Here is a 24,109-nt window from a genome sequence, read left to right as displayed (position 1 = left end):
ATCTAACCAATATTTAGATGATTTTGGTGTGTTTTTTACATTTAGAAATCCTAACGTTGTATCCAAATAGAAAACATGTCATTAAGTCATGATACACTCCGTCCGGTGCAGTAGGTGACGGCATACACAGTCAACGTTGGTTTGTAGTCTGCCATTAAAACCATAGAAGAAGAAGAAGAAGAAGAAGAAGAAGAAGAAGCCAGTAGCCGTAAGCAGAGCAGAGTGAGACAGAGAGCTAGCATGGCAACCAGTTCTGAGTCCAAACTGCAGTTGGTCCACAGACACGTCCGAGCCTTCCCAGACTTCCCGAAGAAAGGCATCCTGTTCCAGTAAGAGTGATTTTACCACTTCACCTGCAGAGTTCCAGAGCCTTCTGAGCTACGGCTACCCACATTTTTGTAGTGCAGGAACAGTCTCTCCCTGTGGCAGCGCAAGACTATTTTTGTTGGGTAATCTATGGTAGGGCTAACCCATACAGTGGTGGGGCTTAAGTCAGTATTTGTTATGTAATTACATACACGCTATATCGCACCCCGTGACAGTGAAACGCCACGCGTGAGGCTTTTATTAGCTGTTATTAGTCTCCTTTTATCAGCTAAATTACATCGAGAGCAACAGGTGTGAGTTAAACAATACAATAGCCTATTCTGCTAATTCCACGTTGTTACAACATGCTACGCAGCGGCAGAAACAGCCGGGGGAGGTCTCAAAAAGCTCGCCTGAAGTCGGACAGCTCCGAGTCTTCTTCTTCTTCTTCTTCTTCTTCTTCTTTTCTTTAATGGCGAATCGCTTCCACTTGGAGCATATATCGCCACCTACTGTTTAGTTATTAAATGCTCATACTAAATCCTTGTTCTCAGACCAGTGCTTTTGAGGAATTTGAAGATCAGCTTGTTTGCTTCATTTCTTGATTTACTTTCAAATATTGCCTTGAAATCCATGTCCTTGATGTTGAGTTGTTCCAGTGCAGTTTTCAGAATGAATCTTTGTCTGTTATAGTCCGGGCAGCTAAAAAATAGATGATGTATGGTCTCTGGTTGTTGGCAACCATCACAATTGCCATTTGGATGTTTTCCAATCAGATGCAGTGATGAGTTTAGTCCAGAGTGTCCCAATTGTATCCTGCTGTTGATGCTCTGCTCTCTTCTACTACTCCCCCAAGTGCTTCCTGTTCCTACTTCCCTTTGTATCTGATATAAATGTCTTCCTTTGGTGTTACTGTCCCATAGTTTTTGCCATTGTTGCTTGATAACCACTTTAGTAAAAGATTTGACTTCTGCTCTACTGATGGGTACCATAATATCAATCTGGTTTGCTTTCAAACCACATTTTGCCAGTTGATCCACTACTTCATTCCCTCTAATGCCCACATGCGCTGGAACCCACACAAATTGAACAACAATTCCCAGATGAACTAACCTAAACATGCTTTGTAAAATTTCATGTAAAATATCCTGACGACATTCTGAAGAGAAGTTGTTTATACTCTCCAGAGCTGCACTGGAGTCAGAGCAAATGACCACTCGCATTGGCTGTATTTCCTCTACCCACTGAAGTGCTAGAGAGATAGCCATCATCTCTACTGTATATACTGCAATGTGATCACTTGTACGCTTTCCCACTTTGACTTTTAACTCAGGAACATAAAATGCACAACTCGTTAGACCATTTTCTGGATTTTTGGATCCATCAGTAAATATTTTTATAAAGTGCCCATATTGTTCATGTAGAACAGTGTTCACATTAGGGCTGCAACAAACGACTAATTTGATAATCGATTAATCTATCGATTAATGAAACGATTAATCGATTATTCGGATCGTTAAGGTTTTAACTGTACTACTACTTATATCAATACTGCTTATCGATCCGGTCCTTTCAACGATAGTATTAACGGTTCTTTTGACAAGAAATAAGGTAAACTAACTCAACAAATTGTGAACAAAACTAACATTGCTTTTTATTTTAATTAAATGCATAATATTTCACATCAAAAGAAACAACAATGTTTAACAAATCATATTAAATAATGTGATGACAGAACTGTAAACAGAATAGCTGAAACTTTAACAAAATAACTAATTCAGTTACCTCTAATCATTAACCTATGTTTTTATAACTGAGTTAACTCTGCGTGTTGCTGCTAGCATACATAACACCTGACGTGGAAAGGTTACTCTTGGAAGGGGCTACAGAGCTACTAGAAAGACAGCCGAACCCGGTGCATTTCTCCGTCTGTATGTGGTGCACTTTTGCTAAATGTTTAGACAAATTGCTCGTTTTACCGCCTTTATATGATAAACTGTTATTGCAATTTTGGTAACGAGCATTGTCCACATCGAGACGGATAAAGTTTAACCACACCTCGGAGCGCGTTCTCTCCGCCATCTCCTGCGTGTGTGTGTAAACTGCCCCGCCCCCTCGCAAGCAGGCGGGGGAGAGATCGCTCGTCTGAATTCGGAAGATCGAAAATACATTATAGACGCATTTTGTAGTCATATTGCATATTAGAAACTGAGTTGGCGACACTAAGACTGCGATATAATGTTTATGTAGCAATAATACATAACATATGTTTTTAAATGTCTCCTGTACCCATACAAAAGAGCGATAACGTTGGAGCTTAACGGGGTGTAGAACACATGTGATGACGTCACCAACGAATCGACGACTGAATTAGTTGCCAACTAATTTAGTAATCGATTTTAATCGATTAAGTCGATTAGTTGTTGCACCCCTAGTTCACATAAGCCTGTACATTGAATTTGTTTTTCATTGAATGTACCCGTTTCAATATTGATAAATCTACTATAGGTTGAGGTAGCAACCATGGTGGAACAGCTGATAACAACACCGTCGGACTAATATTCCATTCCTTAACTTTGAATTCCTTACATATTTCCGAAACACAAAAACAAAAACTTTCTTTTTTTATTTTGTTACTTTCCCAACTTGTTTGTACAGTTTGTTTAGTAGGGTGAGTATCTTTATGACCCTGTAGATTTGCCCAGTAATGAACAATTAACTGCTTTCTCCTCAAAGAAATAGGTACTTCTCCGACCTCTACCTGAAGTGCCGACACTGGTGTAGATCTTACTGCCCCACAGCATATCCTTAGTGCTTGTGCCTGGACTCTATCTAATTTTTGAAGAGAAGAGTATGCAGCTGACCCATACACTATTAGTCCGTATTCTATGGCTGATCTAATTAAGGCCGTGTACACGTTCCTCAAAGCAGCTTTATCAGCCCCCCACTTAGTGCCTGCCAAGCACCTCATAACATTTAAAACCCTTTTACATTTATCTACGACTTTATCAATGTGAGTACTCCATGTGACTCTCTCGTCCAACCATATTCCCAGAAATGTAAATGTCTTCACTTTCTTTAGATCTTGTCCATAAAGTTTTAACCTAACCTCCTCACCTATCCTTTTCCTCGTAAAAAATAACGTTTCAGTTTTTTCCACCGACAATCTAAACCCCCATGTCAGAGACCAGCTTTCAATTTCCCTAATGGCTTCCTGAATCTTAGCTACAATATATTTTACATTTCTGCCCCTTTTCCAAATAGCTCCATCATCTGCAAAAAGTGACTTACCAATATCAGATCCTACTTGTGTATATATATCATTGATCATGATAGAAAATAAAAGAGGACTGATGACACTCCCCTGCGGGGTTCCATTTTCAACTTCATGCCTTCGAGAATATGACTTGCCAACTCGGACTCTGATGGCACGGCCAAACAAAAAATCCCTAATCCAATTATATACATTACCTCCCAGACCCATAATGTCCAGTTTTATTAATAATCCTTCCTTCCACATCATATCGTAAGCTTTTTCCACATCAAAGAATACAGCTACAACACACTCCTTGTTCGCTTGGGCTTTCCTGACTTCAGACTCCAGGAACAGCAGTGGATCTAAAGTACTCCGCCCTCTTCTAAACCCACTCTGATAAGGAGTCATTAGTTCATTTTTCTCAATGTAGTATGTTAGCCTTTCTGTTATCATTCTTTCCATAACTTTACACAAGTGCGATGTCAGAGCTATAGGTCTATAACTGCCTGGACTGGTTGGATCTTTCCCAGGTTTCCTAATAGGAATAATGACTGACTCTTTCCATATTATTGGCAGCTTCCCTTTCTCCCAGATCTTATTGTACATCTCCAGCAGCTTTCCTAATGCAAAATCACTTAATTTGGTCAAAATTATATAACATACATTATCTTTCCCAGGAGCAGTCATTTTACACTTACTTAATGCTCTTCTCAACTCTTGAATAGAGAAAGGTATATTTACAACACTCTGCGACAAATGTCTTTCTTCATATACATTAGGATGCTCATCTAACACTTCCTGCCTCCTGATCTTACCTTCTTCTGTCAAATTTTCCGAAGAATGAACTTTGACAAAATGTTCAGCTAGAATTTCTGCCTTCTCCAAAGCACCAGTGGCAACTTCCCCTCCAATCTCTAATACTGGCAGGTTACTCTGATGTCTTATTCCCCTCATCTTCTTAATCATTCCCCATACTTTATCTAATGGTGTAGTTCTCCCAATACTTGAACAGAATCCTCTCCAACACTCACTTTTTGCTCTTTTAACAATGTTCCTTACCTGAGCCTGTGCCTTTTTATATTCTAATAAATTATGTAATGAATGTGTCTTTCTTAGCTTTCCAAACAGCCTGATTTTGTTTCGGATTGCATCATTACAGTCTTTGTTCCACCACGGTACCATCTTAACACATTTACCAAGTTTCCCAGTTTTATTCCCAATAGTTTGATTAGCGCTTTTAATTATATTTGAAGTAAATTGCTCATTTATTTCATCAATACTTTCTGCCATATCAATCTGATCCAATTCATTATCGCACAATTTAGCAAACATCTCCCAATTTGTTTTAGAAAAAGTCCATCTCATGATACCGTCTAGCTCAACCACATGATTTATATCAAACTTGATTATAATTGGAAGATGATCACTCCCAATACTGTTATTTGTCAATACTTCCCAACTGCTACCAGAAGCTAATTCACTTGTTACAAGAGTTAGGTCGATCGCAGACTCTGTTCCATCTCTAAAATTGATCCTTGTACCTTGCCCATTATTTAAACAAACTAATTCCTTTGCCTCCATTAAATCCTCCACCACCTGTCCGTTGTAATCTGTTGATCTCCCTCCCCACATTGTATTATGTGCATTAAAATCACCACACCATATTATTTCATTTCCTTGGCAAAGACTGTCTAATTCCTCTATTCTGAGTTTATTACATGGATTATAAAAATTCAGGACACTAATTTTCCTTTTATTAATCCAAACTTCTACAAACACTATTTCTAAATCATGACTGTTCTTAAAAGTTAGCTTACTATAAGACATGACTTCTCTGATAAAGATTGCACATCCCCCTCCCTGGCCATCATTTCTATCTTGTCTTATAGTAGTATATCCCCCAATTATGAAGTCCAAATGAGTCTTCAGCCATGTTTCTTGAATACAAATAACGTCTGGTTTTTCTTTTAACTGATATATATAGGTCTTGAATTCTTGTCCATTTGCAATAAGGCTTCTAGCATTCCATTGCAGAATGAGAAAAACCATTCATCTACTCAATCTGTGAATCATCATTATTGGTGGCTAGCATTTCATGTATCATTTCAACGGTTATATCCTTTATCCCCAAAAATTCACCTGCTGCCTCCACTATTGTTTTCAGTCTTGACCTCTTTTTTGTCTGTTGTAACGCAACATTCACCACTTTTCCAATAAAGGCCACAAACTTGTACTTATTAACAATCAATGCATCCTCTCCTATCACACACTTGTGTGAACACTGTGTGGGGCTTTCCTTTGCCTGTGGGAGTTTGGGAAAATCTTTTGAAGAGAAAATACTTGATGCTACTTGGGATTTCCTAGCTATGTTTAGTGAAACCTTTTCTGTTGCTTCAGCATATGAGACTTTATTTTGCACTTTGTATCTCTGCACCTCCTTGGCCTTTTTCTGCACTTCACAGCCCTGATACGCAGCACTATGTTCCCCACCACAGTTACAACATTTCACCTTAGCACCTGCAGTACAACTACCATATTCATGTTCCCCCGCACATGTTGGACACCTGGGCTTAGTTGCTTTGCACTTGTCTGCCACATGCCCAAACCTTTGGCACTTAAAGCACCGCAGAGGTTTAGGGATGAATTCTCTTACTGGAAAGCTCATGCAACCGATCATTATCTTCTGTTGCATTGTTTCTTCAAACTGAAGAAGAACAGACAAACTATCCACTATCTTACCTTGATACCTAGTAGGAAGACGCTCTACTACAGTCACTTTCCCCCCTTTAATTTCCTTCTTGAGTTCTTCTATGCCTATTTCTATGGGAACTCCACTGATAACTCCAAGTATTTTCCGATTTGCTCCAGGAACATGGCATTTAATTCGAACTTCATTCAGGGTCTTCATTTTCAGTAACTTTTCCTGTTGTCTTGCATTAATCAACTCAACCAACATCCGTCCTTTGCTCAGAAATCTTGCTTGTTTTATCGATCCAATTTCTTTGTGAATTGCTTTAGTCAGGGCCACTGGATGTAGCTTAGCTGCGGATTGCTCACCAAACTCCACAATCACTTTCCACTCTTCATTCTCAATCCTTTTCTTTACTTTCTTCAATTCATTCTGTGAATCAGATTCACTAAGACTGTCACTTGACATGTCTATCTTCTTGAAGTCTTTTTCCTTACTTCATTCCATCCTCCTTTAGATGCACTTTCCATATCCTCCTCTCCAGGACTCAAAGAAGCCATTCCACCAGCTGCTCTCAATCTCGCACTCACTTCAACGTTCACTCCTATCTCCGTCTACTCAGTCTCAGCACGTGTGTCCGCTCTGGTCAGGATTCAATATCCACTCCTCCGAGTTTTCTTCTTCTTCTTCTTCTTCTTCTTCTTCTTCTTCTTCTTCTTCTTCTTCTGCTGCTGCTGCTTCGCCTTCTTCTTCTCTCAGTTTTTGGGCGGATTGCAAACAACTTTAAGGTGCATACCGCCACCTCCGGAGTCGGCTTGACTAAGTTTGCATTTATAAAGAATGCACACGTGTATAATCGTTAATGTCAGATATGTACTAAGTAAATACATTTATTCCTGCTCAAGATTAGATTCAACTCTTGTTATTGCACAGATTACAGGTACTGAGACAACGAAATGCAGTTTTGCTTCTAACCAGGAGTGCAACAAACAGTAAAGTGAAAAGTAATGTACACAATCTACAGAATAAAAGATAGAATGATGAATAAACAGTGAGGGGTATGAATACACTAGATATACACAGCAGCCTGTGAGCAGTGTGTATGAATATGTTAAGATATATAAAGTATAACAACGGTAAGCAGTGCAAGTATAGTATAACATATATAGATATTAATTTCATGATGATAAACATTGTGGAACAATGATGAAAAATGTGTATGGAAGTGGCGACGTAAAACTGACACCAAACAACAACAAACTTGCAGAGCCAATTGGAGAGTTTCATCAGCAGCACGGGGTAAAAACCACCAATGAGCGCTCAGCTCGAGATACCAGCGAGTCGTTTCCCATCAAGCATTTCACTTCCGCAGCCCGTGGAGAGGAACTGCACTGCACCGCCTCGCCGCGCCTCGCTCTCAAGGCTGCGGGCGTCTTTGTCCCGCGAGATTTCAACATCTCATGTGAGCGAGCCTCCAGAGCAAGTCGGACAAAATGACTAACCATCATGCAACGCACGAGCAAGACGTTGATCGAAATTGCGCAGTTCTGCGCAGGTCTCGCTTGTCTAGCCTAGTGTCAGTGCTACACACGCATACACGCTAGGGCAGCGGTCGGGAACCTATGGCTCGCGAGCCATATATGGCTCTTCCGGTGATGGCATATGGCTCCCAGACAATTTTGAGTTTAAAAAAAAAAAAAAAAAAAAATCAGTTTGGAACTGATTTTAAAATACTTGTGATATTTCTTAATAATACTGTGTAATTTTAAAGTAAATAGAAATTAGTTTTGAAGATAAATGTCACGGGTCACGGGTCACCCGTGGGTTGTAACGGAAAAGATGGCGAAAAGAAAAAAAGACGATGATTACCGTGCATTCCAGGTTGCTGCATGGACAGAGGAATTTGCGTTTGTGGAGAGAGCAGGATCTGCGGTATATCTAATATGCAATGATAAAATTGCATCGATGAAACGGTCAAATATATAGCGGCACTTCGATACGCACCATGCTTCATTTGCATCGAAATATCCAGCGGGGAACAGCAGGAAAAGGGCATGCGAGGAGCTAGAGCGGAGAGTGCAGACGAGTCAGCAGTAACTACGTGTGTGGACCAAGCAAGGTGACGGGAATTCCGCTAGCTTTGCGGGAGCTTTGGCAATAGTAAGGGATGGAAAGCCATTCACAGATGACGAGTATGCCAAAACATTCATGCTTGATGTGGCCAATGAACTGTTTGATGACTTCCCAAATAAAGACAAGATAATCAAACGAATAAAAGACATGCTCCTGTCAGCAAGAACTGTGCACGATCGTAGCATCATGATGGCAAATCAAGTCGAGGAAACACAAATTAAGGACATAAATGCCGGGACATACTTTTCTCTCGCGTTAGATGAGTCAACAGACGTTAGCCATCTATCTCAGTGCAGTATAATTGCCAGGTATGCTGCAGGTGACACACTGCGTGAGGAAAGCTTGGCTGTTTGGCCAATGAAACAAGAGGAGAGGATTTATTCACGTCTTTTATGGAGTTTGCTAAAGAAAAAAAACTACCGATGGATAAACTTATTTCTGTCTGTACTGATGGTGCACCCTGTATGTTGGGGAAGAACAAAGGATTTGTAGCGCTTCTCCGTGAACATGAAAAGAGAGCCATCCTAAGTTTTCATTGCATCCTGCACCAGGAGGCGCTTTGCGCTCAGACGTGTGGCCAGGAGCTTGGTGAGGTGATGTCGCTGGTCATTCGAGTGGTCAACTTTATTGTTGCCCGAGCTTTAAATGATCGCCAGTTTAAAGCTCTGTTAGAAGAAGTTGGGAATCATTATCCCGGTCTGCTTTTACACAGCAACGTGCGTTGGTTGTCAAGGGGGAAGGTGCTCAGCCGTTTTGCAGCTTGCCTGAGTGAAATCCGGACTTTTCTTGAAATGAAAGGCGTCAAGCATCCCGAGCTAGACAACACTGACTGGCTCCTGCAGTTTCACTATCTCGTTGACATAACTGGCCATCTGAACCAGCTCAATGTGAAAATGCAAGGTATTGGAAATACAATCTCATCCCTTCAACAAGCAGTGTTTGCATTTGAAAGCAAGCTGGAAGTCTTTCTCAGGGACATTGAAACAGGTCGTCTTCTGCACTTTGAAAGACTGCAACAATTTAGAGATGCATGCTTAGCAAGTGACTCCACTCAACATCTGGATCTCCAGCAGCTAGCTGGCTTTACGTCCAATCTCCTGCAGTCATTCAAAGCACGTTTTGGAGAATTTCGTGCGCGCACTGGTCTTTTCAAGTTCATCACTCATCCACATGAGTGTGCAGTGGACAAAATCGACCTGACATGCATCCCCGGGAGACTTTGAGCTGGAAGTTGCTGACCTGAAGGCATCAGACATGTGGATGAGTAAGTTCAAGTCACTTAATGGAGAGTTGGAAAGTCTTGCGCGACAGCGAGCAGAGCTGGCGAGGGAACACAAGTGGACAAAAATGAAAAATCTTCAACCTGAAGACCAGCTGATTCTTAAAACTTGGAACGAGCTTCCTGTGACATACCACACAATGCAGCGTGTGAGTATTGCCGTATTGACCATGTTTGGCTCTACATATGCATGTGAGCAGTCATTCTCGCATATGAGGAACATTAAGACCAACCTACGCTCACGTTTAACTGATGGAAGCCTCAACGCCTGCATGAAGCTCAACCTCACCACGTATGAACCAGACTACAAGGCCATCAGCAAAACCATGCAGCACCAGAAGTCGCATTAAAAGTAAGACATATTTAATTTATTATATTTTAAAAATACTATATGGCTCTCAATGAAATATATTTAGAAATATTTGGCTTTTATGGCTCTCCCAGTCAAAAAGGTTCCTGACCCCTGCGCTAGGGCTATCCCGAATACCATTTTTCGGGCTCCGGATATTCGGTAGTAATCAGCAGTGAATATTCGGTGCGGAGAGATTTGTATTTTTTTTTATAAACATTTTTTTCCCAAAAAATATTTTTTTTCAACAAGGTTTCATAACATGCTCCGAATCCAAGACACCTGACAATACGCTGTTAAGCAGAAGAGCAGAAAGAGCATACTATTACGATTTATATTTATTTATTGTCTCAGTACTCGCAAACATTAAAACTAAATGTGTCCTCTGCAGGGTAACTGTAGGGTCTGCTGTATTGTTGAGGATGTTGATGGCTGGGATGCGTGGGGTTGCACCTATGGACACTAGTTATTATTAGGCTGAGCTACTCAACTTTATGCCAATAATTGCCTTAGCCCCAGATGTTCCCACATTACTCCTATTATTTTCACTATTCGGATAAAATTTAAAAACTAATATAAAAAAACAATTCGGTTGCTTGCTTGCAACTATTTTCCAAGCAAAGTAAGTGCACGTTTTTATCATGTGTAACGTTACTGTTTAAACGGCGGATAAAGCAGCTTCATCATGACAACTTGACAACAGCTAAGCTAAGCTTGGCTACTACTTACAGCATCCAGGTGACTTTTCAGAGTTGTTGTGCCACCGTGGTAGGCCAGTTTCTTATCGCATATTTGGCACATATTCTTCTTACCGTCGTCCAATTTAAAATGGTCCCACACAGCTGAAGTCTTCGGCATTTTGTGGGTGAAGCGAGGTGAAGCGTGCCGTTTGCGTTCGTGACTGTGAGTGAACGCGATGTCAGGAGCACAGGCTGAGATTGTATATATTTCCGCATTTTAACAGTGCAATTCAAAAGTATAAATATAGTATAAGAATATGGCAATTCGCCTTTATTAATAGCATACATTTAGAAAAAAAATTATATTTTTTGGAAAAAAACGAATATCCGAATAATGAAATTGAAACCTGAATAGTTGGCCAACGGACGAATAGTCGAATATTCGGGTACAGCCCTAATACATGCACGCGCGTACACCAGAGTTGACTCGAGTCGCATATTTTTTGACTAAAAACATTTCAAATGACTTGCTTTACTAACATTGATAAAAGACTTGACTTTGACTTGGTATTCATGACTTGAGACTTGACTTAAAGAGCCTGTGACAGCATCCCAACAACTGTTGTGCAATGAAATATTGGGCTACTCGTCATCTCGAACCGTCAGTTTAAAAAAAGAAGGTGCGATACCGTTCCGATAAATATCAATAATTTCGAACATCGCGGGGAAATTCCTTCGACTCATTTTGAAGTTTTGGGGGAAGCCGGAAGTGACGTCAATGCGGGAACGCTTCACGGTGTGGCGAGAGAGCCAAACACGGACAAAGTGTGTTGTCATGCGTAGAAATTGTGAATTACTGAGTTTAGGCACGTTAATAACGTTTTAATGAAGTTGACTACAGTATATTTGTAAGTGCTTTCATGTCAATTCCGCAAACATAAACATAAATGATCGTGGTGAAGATGATGATTAAATTAGGATTAAAAATCGGTAGCGAGAGCTGCTGAATTTCCTCCTGTAGGATGTGATATAAAAACAAATCAATTATTTTTGTAATTGTAAACTCAAGTGGATGAAACTACATTTATTAGTGCTTTCATGTTAATTCGGCGAACATATGATATATTAAATGATCGTGAGGATGATGATTTAAAAATCGTTTGTTTGAGCCGGTCTGCATTTCCTGATGAGAAAACAAACCGATGCTTTTTGTAGTTGTAGTACACCAACATGGATTAAACGTGTGGTTTTTTTACCACAATGTTGGGGAAATTATTGGATAAAATGCGCAGATTATTATTATTATTATTATTATTCCCTCTCCGATCGGGACACTAGGTCCACCGTTTCCCCGCAGCGAGGCTCCCCCCGTTGACAGTTTACGTGGGCTGGGCTGGGTGCAGTGGCGGACTGGCCATTGGGACGAATCCCGATGGGCCGGTACCGAAGTGGGCCGGTCGGATAAGTCACTAGCACACCCCCCACTCCCCCCGTTGACAATTTACTAGTGGTACCGAAGTGGGCCGGTCGAGAGTCCCGGGATGATTTTTAGTCCCAGTCCACCACTGGCTACATGACCGTATTATCGCCCATTGACGCACCTAATTCCTAAACTTCTAACAGATACAACATAAACCGATCCTTCAGCCTCATATGAGCTCTCAGACACGTTCAAAATTAAACTGTCATCGCTGTCTGAGCTTGCTGCTGTGTGCGCCATCGTGTGTTTACATGCAGATGCTTGGATCCTGAACGGTGCAGCTGGAGGGATGTGCCCGCAATGACGTCACACATAATTTGGCGGGACTTGAAGAATCCCCGAGAAGATACAGAAAATGGTCAACATTGAAAGGCAGATTAATGGTTATCAAAGTACAAATATCCAAAATCAGTTCAGTAACGGCTTTCAAGGGGACAATATTTACTCAAATTGATGGGTTTGGATAATGGGGGAAACTCGTGTCACAGGCTCTTTAAGCTTGAGATAGATGACTTGAAAGGACTTGACTGTTTAAAATTAAATATTTGCTTTTGTTTTTGTAGTTTAGTTTTTTCAAAAAACGTGATTTATAGCGCCATGCGCGCAAACCTGGCAACCCACTAGAAGGCAGGAGTCTCAGTTAACATGGCAGCGGCTAGCTTTACTCCAAAAATAGTTAAGTTTGGATTCAAGGATTATTTTGTCGATGACGCTAATAAGAAGAGAACAGCAGTATGCAGGGTCTGCAGCATAAAGATCAGTGACACGAACACCAGAACATCCAACTTCATTCGTCACTACAAAAAAAACCACAGAGAAAGGTGCTACGTGAATGTGTTGTGTTAGCTAGAAAGCTAACGTTAAGTTTAAGTTACGTTAGACTTGGTTTCAAATCGATTAAGCATTGCAAAGAGAAGACAAAACGGTAAATGAACACTAGAACCGCCAAGGGATTCATTTTGACTAACTCTGATACTGACGGGCTGTCAGGAGAGAGAGAGGAAAAGAGATGCCTCGTTGATTTCCCCTGTGTTATTATCAGAAGTTACTGTAAACGAATAATGTAGTTAATCTACTTTTAGTAGTTTGTTTAAATGTTTTAATTATGTTGTTTTTGTTTGTAGAAGTGCATCATTCCTTGATTTATTGTAAAATGAATCTGAACTTTTATCTGTTATGATCATAAACTGAAGCCATTTCAAAATTAACCAAATTAACTGAGTTTTAAATCGTCCTACTTACTTTATAAGGAAATTATGAAGAGGAACAAATTAAATGATTTTAAAATGATATCTATGTAGGTGCTGACGCTTTTGGCGGTTCTAGTGTTAACAGAAATTTAAATAAAATATGTGTAATGGCAAATGCCATATATGATTTTCTTACCTGGAATTCTGCCTTTTTGAACAGCCTTTTTGATTGAGTCCTACTGTAGCTAGGGATGGGTATCGAGAACCGGTACTAAGTCAATACCGGTGCCGGATTGGACGGTATCGGTATACCGTTAAGCCGCTGGACACACGGGGCTGCTATCGGTATATGTGTTACGTCTACTTCCTTAGTTTAACTTTAAACCATTCTGGTTGGTTGGGAACCCTTATCCCGTGTGATGTATCCAGTTTGAGACCCCTCTGATTGGCCACTGTAAATGCCACTCGTCATCTCTCTCAACAGCGCTCTTATTATTGTTGTGACTGTCCTGCAGGCATGGCGAACAGAGCGAAGCGATCGAAGGTCTGGGTGCACTTTAAAAAATGTGCTGGCGATAGTGCAAGGTGCAATCTATGTACTCAATTAGTTGCTTGTAAAGGGGGTAACACAAGCAACTTAATTAAGCATTTGCAAACGAGACACTCATTGAATCTAAAACGGTGCAGCGTATTTGACAGCCTAAACAATGTGGCTGCTAGCGTTCTATTTCGTATATGGCTTCGCCCTCTAAGACTATCGCTATTGTGTAATCCCCCTGCGCCCCCGCGCAGCACTGAAACACTTGTAGTCCACGCCCACCCGCAAGGAGGGCCACACCCTCGGGCCTCCTTCCGGCATAAATAGGAAGGAGGCCCGGCAATCTGCTCCCTCTTTTTTCAGCAAACCAGCACAGTTACTGAAGCACAGCAATTGAGAATCATCATGAGCAACAACTGCGTCCGTGATTGTCCCTCATGTGGCTCTGGGTTCATAATGAGTTATGACCTGCAGAGATAAAAGCAGTATGCGAATCCTGCCGGGGGTCAGAGCCCGCGTACGCGGCTCTAAACCAGCAGGTAGCATGCACACACTGCGCTCGTCTCCCCTCAGGCGACAGGAAGCGGAGAGCGGACACTCTTGCTGCTGTGGCCGAGGAGGACGATTGGCCCGTCCAGGCTTACGAGCCTGCGGACGGGGCCTCGTGTCCCTGGGGCAGAGTGCTGGGCAGGTGTCCGAAGCAACTCCTGCCCCGCCGCCCTCCACGGTTCACCGTTCGGTTCTCCCTCCTCTCCCCCGGATGGGGGAGACAGAGTCGGAGCAGGGTGCCAGCTTGGCGGCCGAACATGCTTTCCCCCTCTCCGTCACCACAGTGCGGCGTCGTCTGTTACGGAGACGGCCAGAAAAGTGCTACTGGACGCTCCAATCAGCCTGGAACGGGCCTCATGTGGGCAGCACTGCACACACCTCCATCCATCCCCTGAGCGTGTACGCACCTCATGATGAGTCGAAGTGAAACGCAGCGTGTGGAGGCTTCCTCGCAGCCCTTTCGCCTCACAGTGGCGGCGAGGGCAATGGCATCACAGAGAAGCCAGAACAGGGGAATGAGCAGTATTCCAGGCTGAGTGCCCCCAGAGGCAGCGCCCGCAGCGCCACGGCGCCAGGGCTCGCTGCAAGAAGCCTGCTGATTTTAACCTATCTGTTAATAACCTGCAGAGCTCGCTAATTAAGCCGGCTGCCACTAATGTGTTGATTAAGTAGACAGCAGGGCTCGCTGCAGAAGCCTGCCGGTTTTAACCTCTGTTAATAACCTGCAGAGCTCGCGGCATTCCTCTGTCCGAGATACGCCTCCTACACACGGTCATAATAAACCCATGAGCGCTGTTATAACGCCTCGTGTGGACAGCATTGCACACACCTCCATTCATCCCCTGAGCGTGTACACGCCTCATGATGAGAGCCAGAGTGAAACGCAGCGTGTGGAGGCTCCCTGGCGTGGCTCGTTGCCATGACGACCACAGAACATCTCGAGCATGTGCGCCCGCTCTTAGAGTGTTTCTCAGATTGGCAGCGCGTGTGTCTGATGGACAGATGGATGAGCAGGCTGATCAGCAGAGGATACGTCCTGTAGTTCGCCTCTTCCCCCCCCCCCCCCCCCCCCCCCCCCCACAGTTCAATGAGATACAGGAAACACTCCTGTCCTCCCAGAAGCTATTTCTTGCGCTCCAATCCGAGCTGCTGGAACTCCTGTTGAAAGAGGATATTTCCAGGGTTCCTCAAAGGGAGGAAAATCAGGGGTTTTCACTCCCGTTATTTTTCTAAACCTGAAAAAGACTGGGGGAATGAGACATCCTCAATCTGTCAGTTTTCCACATGCTGACGATCAAACAGGTGCTGGAATGTTTTCACCAGGACGACTGGTTCACTTCCACCTGAAGGATGCATACTTCCACGTACCCATCATCCCGAAACACAGGATATTCCTGCGTTTTCCATTCAGGGAATATTAGACCAGGCAATCGTCTGCCGTTCGGATATTTCCTGGCTCCTCGCATTTGTGTAGAGAAGGCTGGGGCCACTACACAGAGGAGGGATGAGAGTGTGGTTTTTCTCTGGACGACCTGCTATTTGCTGGCTCGCTCCAGGGAGGAAGTCGCTTTACAGACGGTACATCTCGTATCGCATCTGTCAAAGCCTGGGTTTCATAATAAATTGGAAGAAGAGCTGTCCTCTTCCCTCTCAGACAATCATTTATCTGGGAGTGGAGTTAAACTCAGCAAGCATGAGAGCGCGACTCTCGCGGCAGCGAGGGGAGGAACTGACAGCTCTCCTCCGGCTTGTCACAACCCACACAGCCCTCTCCGTGACGCAGCTGCTCGGCGTTGGCGTCAGCTGGTCACGTGATGATCCCTTTGGGTCTCTTCCAATAGGGGGACACTCCAGATGTGGTTCATTCGCTGCAGAAGCCTGCTGCTTTAACCTATTGGTTTATAAACTGCAGAACTCGCGACATTCCTCTGTCCCAGATATGCCTCCTACACACGGTCATAATAACCCACGAGCACCGTTATAACGCCTCGTGTGGACAGCATGCACACACCTCTCATCCCCTGGGCGTGTACGCGCCTCATGATGAGAGACGGAGTGAAATGCAGCGTGTGGAAACTCCCTCGCAGCCCTTTTGCCTCACGGGCAGCGGCGGCGATGGCGTGGCTCGTCACCATGACGACCATTACGGCACTTCACAGAGAAGCCTCTCCCCCAGCAGTTCCATGGGATACAAGAAACACTCCTGTCATCCCAGGAACAGTGTCTTGCGCGGTTTTTACCCCCGCTATTTTTCTAAATCTCCTCTGTCCTGTGCGCGCGCTGTCTTGCTATGTGGCGCGCACGGCTGCCTTGCGCCATTCTCAGCGCCTGGGCAGCCTCTGTCTGCACAACGGCTGTCACACAGGTTGTGTGAGGCTGTGTCACAGGCATGTCTCCTCGGGGGTGGAGCCCCCGGAGAACATCAATGCGCACTCCACCAGAGGAATTTCCTCCTCCACGGCTTTGCAAGGAGGAATGTGGAGTGGAAGATATTTGCACTGCTGCATCTTGGTCTTCCCCCTGTTCGTTTATTCATTTTTATTTGAGGGATGTCTCCCATTCCTCTCTGACACACCCTGTACTGGGTGTCCTGTCGGAGTGAGTGACGTCAGGGAGCCAGCTGTGCGCCTCTCTCCTGCCTCTCGGCACGCGGAGAGCGGCCCTTTTCCCCTCTTATAGGAGGGATGTTCCTTTTTCTTCTGACACACTTTGTACGGAGTGCCTGGTCAGAGTGAGTGACGTCAGGGATCCAGCTGGGCGCTCTCCTACCTGTCTGACACGCAGAGAGCTGCTGTTCCCCCTCTATGATCGCTGCGCAAGGTGGGACCTTCGTCTTTACTTTCTCACAGCGGCCGGTATGTATTGTTCCCAGCCTTCACCCCGTCGGGAAGATAGGCATGTTTTGCTATGTTCCAGGGACGGTGATGCGCCATTACGCATGGCACAACAGGCAGGGGGTGTTATTTAGTAGGTGTGTCTGTGCTTCTAGTGCCGGGCGGACCCAGTGGGGCGCAGACTACATCATGCTTCGCCTTTAACCCAATAGCGATAGCCTTAGAGGGCGAAGCCATATACGAAATAGAACTGAAGTTACCTACTGTAACCCCAGCTTCTATGAGTAAATGGCGCAGCCCTCTAAGCGCTGGGCCCCACTGGCTCTACGAATAGCTGAAGAAAAGTTATTTGGTATGGGAGCAGATTTCCGGACCTCCTTCTTATTTATACCGGAAGGAGGCCCGGGGGGGGGGCCCACCTTGCGGGTGGGCGTGGACTACAAGTGTTTCAGTGCTGCGCGGGGGCGCAGGGGGATTACCCAATAGCGATAGCCTCAGAGGGCTGCGCCATTTACTCATAGAAGCTGGGGTTACAGTAGGTAACCTCAGATACTGCTAGTGCTAATAGTGCTAGCGGGCTTCAGCCGCGCCGTGTGTAAATTTGACCTGAGCGAAGGCTCGCAGGTAGGTTAGCTGCTGCGCACGGGTAATATGTTTTGTTTACCTGAGTGTAGTCTTGCAGGCACATCGCCTTGTCTTTTTTTAGTTTATTAACACTGACAGTGTATTAATGTGAGCTCCTACACCTATAATAATTTGGCCTTTCATTGAATGCTTTATAAACCTGTTAAACTTACAGATGTCATTGTGAATTGGAAAACTGCATTTAAATGTTGTTAAAGGTCAACGTTTCAATGTGTAGTTCAGTAATTGTTGGTCGTTTACTAGGAATTTACATATTTTAAGCTCAAATACTTTGTTCTATGTTTAAACCTTCAGACACATTTTGACGTGTTTCAGTTCAGCACATAATTTATTCTGTGATGATTTAAAAGTACAATCCAGAATAATATACGTACTCGCCTTTATCTTTTTGCCATCTTAGCCTTTTGACCAATTTCTTCATATCACAGTTTTGCATGATGTCACTGTAGGACAATGTTTTAAGGATTACTTGTCGAGCTACGTTGTCAGTTTGAAATGTCTGGATGAAGATGTAATTGATTTACAAATGTTAAAAAATTCCTCTTTTCATCCTCTGGTGAGGGAAAACCCCAAAAAGGATGATAGGGCGAGCCAGGCCCCTTTAAGTTATTTTATTTATTTTTGTCTGCTTCTGAGAAGCTAATGTATAAGTTATACAGTTATTTATGCAAGAAAATTACAATAAAATGACTGTTTAATCTTCACATCTTGAATTCATGTCTATAATTTTGAGCACCAAATTATTGAAAAGTATCGAAAAATACCGATACCGATATAAGCAGTACCGGTATCGGTATCGATAAAATCCTAACGATACCCATCCCTAGTCCTAGCTATATTGTCTGCAGTTCTGGGGTTAATATTAATCTAATATGATTGTCATCGGTCTAAATTAGATTTCAAATGATTAACTGTGTATGTAATGAAGATCATAGTGTGGGTTAAATCCATTTTCATAACCACTGTCTTTTAACTGATGCGGAAATGCAGAAACTGGGCTTATTCATCAGAATTTCGTATGACTTGACTTGACTTGCTTGCTTGACTTGCTTGACCTGAGCAATGACTTGACTTGACTTGCTTGACTCTCACCACAGTGACTTGGGACTTGCTTGATACTTGCTCGTGACTTGCACATGTAGGACTTACTTACACACGGCATCTATTGCACGTTTGTCCGTCCTGTGAGAGGGATCCCTCCTCTGTTGCTCTCCCTGAGGTTTCTCCCATTTTTCCCTTTAAACTGTGGGTTTTCTCCTGAAGTTTTTCCTTGTACGATGTGAGGGTCTAAGGACAGAGGGTGTCGTATTGTCATACTGATATTCTGTACAAACTGTGAAGTCCACTGAGACAAATGTAACATTTGTGATATTGGGCTATATAAATAAACATTGATTGATTGACTCCCACCTCGGGCGCACACACACCCTACAGAGGATATCATGTATTGCACGTGTGGTGCAGACCCTTGTTTCTGTCAGGGCTATCTAAATATATAAATATTTTAAGACTTTGGTTTAGGGAAAAAGTTTACTGTAACCTTCTGAAAGGGTGTCTGACAGCATTTCTTTCCTCCACACCACGTCTTCTCTGTCTACCCTGCACCTACCTGTTGTTCATGAAGCCACATAATAAACCGTGTTAGTACAGTTAATAGCCTACAGTTATTACAGTTCCTACAGTCAGCAGTGTTTGCCTGTTTGCTGCTCCACCTTTAGTTCAGGCCATTGAGTGCCTGAGGTAAAGTAACTCTACCTCTTCACCCTCTCCCCAATCTCTTCCTACAGCCAAATGAGCCAATACAGATTAAATGTCTATTAGATCAAACACATGCAGGCAGTGGCTTTATCAGCCCTCAGCAGGAGGCTTATGGAACTACTAAATTGGAGAAATATAACTTTTAGGCCATGTTTTAAGTGCTAAATGAAACGTAAAATAAAAAAGGAATCAACAAGAATTTGGATTAATTATTATCCTTCATTGTCCTATACCAGCTTCTCCAATATGACAATGTGCGTTTTTTTAATGAAAATGTAGGCCTCATACCCGTGGGTGCAAGCAACACATTTGAATACATATTTAGGATAACTTTAACAACTTTCTTGTTGCCCCTCCTCAGTTTCAAATTTAAAATTCAAAGGTTATAGTCATGTCCTAAACAAAACTACGGTGTAGTTTGTAATGATTGAACAACTTGGGTCACAGGTTCCTCAACAATGCAATTACAAGACATAAAAAAAGAAAAGTGTAATAATAAATTAATAATAGTGCGAGCTCGGGTGTTTAATAGTCTTATGGCCTGTGACAGAACAGTTGGGGTTGATGGGGAATAATTTATAGTTGACTTTGTGAATGAAAGATTATTATTGTTACATGTAATTAATTTAATTATTAGCTACCAAATAAATCAGGTGTGCTGTTGGAATATAATTTCAAATGTATATGAAGCAGAAGCTCATAAATGAGTCCTGAGCGTGTGCTAATGGTATGTGTGATGCAGGGATATCTGTCCAATCCTGAAGGATCCAGCAGCTCTGACAGCTGTGACCGATCTGTTTGAAGAACATGTGAGGAAGAACCACCCGCAGGTGGATCTGATCGTGGGTGAGGAACCAAAGCAAAGCTTCTTTTCATTATAAACCAGTCTTATTTAGCCTTAAAGGAACTGTCTTTTTTTGTGACCAGAACAAGATGGGATCGGTCTAGGCAGATTGTAAAAATGTCCAATGTTTCATGGAATTCATTTTATGTTTTTACTTTGGGTCAGGGCAAGACTTCCATATAAACAAATGAGATCTTTAGAATGTAAACACTTTGATGTGGGTTGTATTCATTTTCCATACATTATATCCGGCCCTAACTTGTCCTCCTGTGTCTGAGTGCAGGTTTGGATGCTCGTGGTTTCCTCTTTGGTCCCCTGCTGGCTCAGAGGCTAGGTGTTGGATTTGTCCTGGTCAGAAAGATCGGCAAACTGCCCGGGAGCACTGTGTCTGTGGCGTATGATCTGGAGTATGGAAAGGTAAAGCGCGCGCGCGCGCACACACACACACACACACACACACACACACACACACACACACACACACACACACACACACACACACACACACACACACACACACACACACACACACACACACACACACACACACACACACACACACACACACACACACACACACACACACACACAGGATTTGGTTTTTGTTTTGCAGTTTTTACATTGTGGATAGAATGGCAATTAGGGAATACAGGAATGTAGAGATTAATATATGAATTGATAAATATCTTAACACTAAAGCCACACATAACTCTATATCCCTCTCTATTCCTACACATGTTCATTCTCCACTGACTGCTGCGTCATCACATCACCACTCCCAGCTGTTGCTACAACTCGCCATCACAGCCTCCTGGGCTTCAAATGACATAATACAAGTCAGAGCTACAAACCACTTTCTCATGCTTCTGTAACATGGCCGCAAAACAATTAACATCTGGGAGGATAACAGGCTAGTGTGTCTTGCAGTGTTGGGGAGATACTTTTGTGCTTAGTAACTGTAATGTGATTACTTCTGTTATCAACAACTCCTGTAACAGTAATGCAGGAGTTGTTGATAACAGCAGTAATCACATTACAGTTACTAAGCACAAAATGATTTCGTTACTTGCGTGACTTTAAGCCCTTCATCTATCTGCATAACGTAAGGACAGAAAAATAAATCAAACTTCCTTCCTGTGCGTGCTTGCGCTACACTACACACGGAGAAGGAGACAGAGCAGCAATGGGTTAGACGTCTCCTGAGGGGTGGGGAAATGCACACTATTTCAAATTTTGTTTTGCAAAAGGACAAAAATGTGACAGTGATGTGTGAACTGTGCAGTCAGAAACATTTTTCTACCGCTACGATAACAACATCTAATCTTCCATAGAGAGACTCCTTCTCATGAGGTATAACCACTTCTTTGATAAGCATGTCCAGTAAGATGGATACATCTAAGGTAACGCCTTAGTTTTGCTGAAAGAGCTACAGAGTTTTTAAAGTGGGTTTGTTCTGTTAAATGCACTGTTCAAATTACATTTATAGACAATGTTCTTTTCTTCGAAGTCTCATCACTGTCTGATATTGTGATGAGGGCCAAAGGGTCTGGTTGGAAAAAGGTCATGACTTCAGGCAGGAAATGTGTAATATGATGAACAGCAAGAGTGTCCTCCTCCTCCTGCAGGCAGAGGTGGAGGTCCAGGAGGACGGCGTGGCTCCTGGACAGAAGGTTCTTCTGATTGATGACCTTTTGGCTACTGGAGGTGAGGAATCCATTGTTACGTGAGCTTTAAATGCATCATGTTAATCATGGACATCACTCACAATTGATAAATGAAAACACGTTTTACCCAGTAGGCTCTTATCAAAGTGAGCAAGACTTCTGATAAATACTCCTCAAAATGCAAAAAACCCCACGTTTAAACCTATAATAAAATAATCAATTAAAAACACCTTTAAATTATTAATAAACTCAACAACAACAAAAAAAGCCTTAATCAGGCTTTAGGAGATTTGAATGTTAAATACATTTGCACTTTTTAGCTTGAATCCAAACTGTTTTCCAACTTGTTAGTGACTCTTCTGCCCCACTGTGGGAGCCATCTTGTATTTGAAAGTGATGTTCATGTGTGTGTTGTAGGGACATTGTGCGCAGCCTGTGAGCTGATGAAGAAGCAGCAGGCTGATATTCTGGGATGCATGGTGGTCATCGAGCTCAAGGAGCTGAACGGCATCGACAAACTGAAACCACACCAGGTGTTCTCCCTGCTGCAGTACTGAGGAGCGCTGCAGACAGACCTGGGATCAGGCCAAGCTTTTTACTGAAATGAACACGGCTGCACAAAGAAAGTTAACATGTTGTCTTTGTACTAAAAGACAGGTACTTCCAGTGTCTCCATCAGCAAACAAGAAAGCTCTTCATCTTAAAATTCACATTTTTTGTCATTTCAATCACATATTGTTTTGCAATTCCAGTAAGCACTTAAATATATATATTTTTAAATGGTCATTTATTCACACATCTGTTAATGCTTTATTGCATACATTTTTAACCATTTATTTGACAGGATTCAAAAGGTCTTGACATCTGTACTCAGTGATAAGTATTTTGAAGATATCCAAACATGGCCTTCTTTCAATGTTTTCAATCGTAGTACCTGTGACCACTGTTCTCCTTACTAATGCAGCTGTCCTGTGATAAGCATGTCATTTTAATGTTCACAACCTTTGTCCTTAATGTATCACTTTTATCACACACATGGTAATGTAAGAAGTCTATAATGATACCATTTATCTGACTGATATTTTTGCATTTATAAAAGCTAGAAACTAATTGATCAACTACCACATTTGTATATTTGTTTTCTTCCAAATGAGAAGTTGTAATAGTCAGCCATCAGATGTGTCCTTGCTCTATTCAATGCAAGCAGGGGTTTTCCTGCTACTGTCTAACTTGAGGTTTTCCAGAAGCTTATGTTGGCTAATGTGAGCAATGAATCATCTCTACCTCACATTGCAGCATTCACTATACAGGGTTCCTACGGTCATTAAAAACCTGGAAAAGTCATGGAAATTCAAAATGCTAATTCCAGGCCCTGGAAAAGTTAAGGAAAACAATATTTTTCCCAAAGTTTTGGAGAAGTCATGGAAATGTAACCAAAGTTGCATCAAATATAATTTATATTTTATCTAATCGCCGAAATAGTAATACTATAACGATAATAAATAATGTATGGTATAGCAATGAAACGTAAAATGGCATTTAACTGTCAAGGTATTTTGCAATCACGTTAGTAAGCCTACTATTTGATTTATTTTAGATAGGAACAACATGTTTCATATGCAGAGCTTATTTTCCAGCTTACCATGTTAAAATACAAATGTTTCAGTGGCACCGCTGAAAAAGAAATTTTTTTGGTCATGGAAAATTAGGTAAAGGTCATGGAGAAGTCATTGGTGAAAAAGTGTATGAACCCTGACTATAGTAAATGAAATAAGTTGTGCTCTTAAATTATTTCCTAATACTTTATATAATTATACCGTCTCTGCAGAGAAGAGACTATTATTTTAGTGTACTTTTTTTAAGAACCATGAATATAGACACTAAAATGTATGGAAATATGTTATTATATAAGACA

At 42.3% G+C, this 24,109-nt stretch overlaps 1 protein-coding gene across 1 annotated transcript; it reads left to right on the top strand.

Annotated features, from left to right (window-relative positions):
- Positions 1–29: 29 nt before the first annotated feature.
- aprt (adenine phosphoribosyltransferase) lies at positions 30–23,316 on the top strand. The gene is made up of 5 exons (XM_079687906.1): positions 30–329; positions 20,429–20,532; positions 20,814–20,947; positions 22,156–22,234; positions 22,612–23,316. The coding sequence occupies exons 1-5, from the start codon at positions 241–243 to the stop codon at positions 22,749–22,751; spliced, it is 546 nt and encodes a 181-aa protein (XP_079544032.1). The 5' UTR covers positions 30–240; the 3' UTR covers positions 22,752–23,316.
- Positions 23,317–24,109: the final 793 nt, after the last annotated feature.

The sequence above is a fragment of the Notothenia rossii genome (genome assembly GCF_949606895.1).
Source record: "Notothenia rossii genome assembly, chromosome: 6".
In the NCBI taxonomy this organism is placed as follows: Eukaryota; Metazoa; Chordata; class Actinopteri; order Perciformes; family Nototheniidae; genus Notothenia; species Notothenia rossii.
Note: the sequence above shows the minus strand (reverse complement) of the source record. Positions and strands in the feature narration are given on the sequence as shown.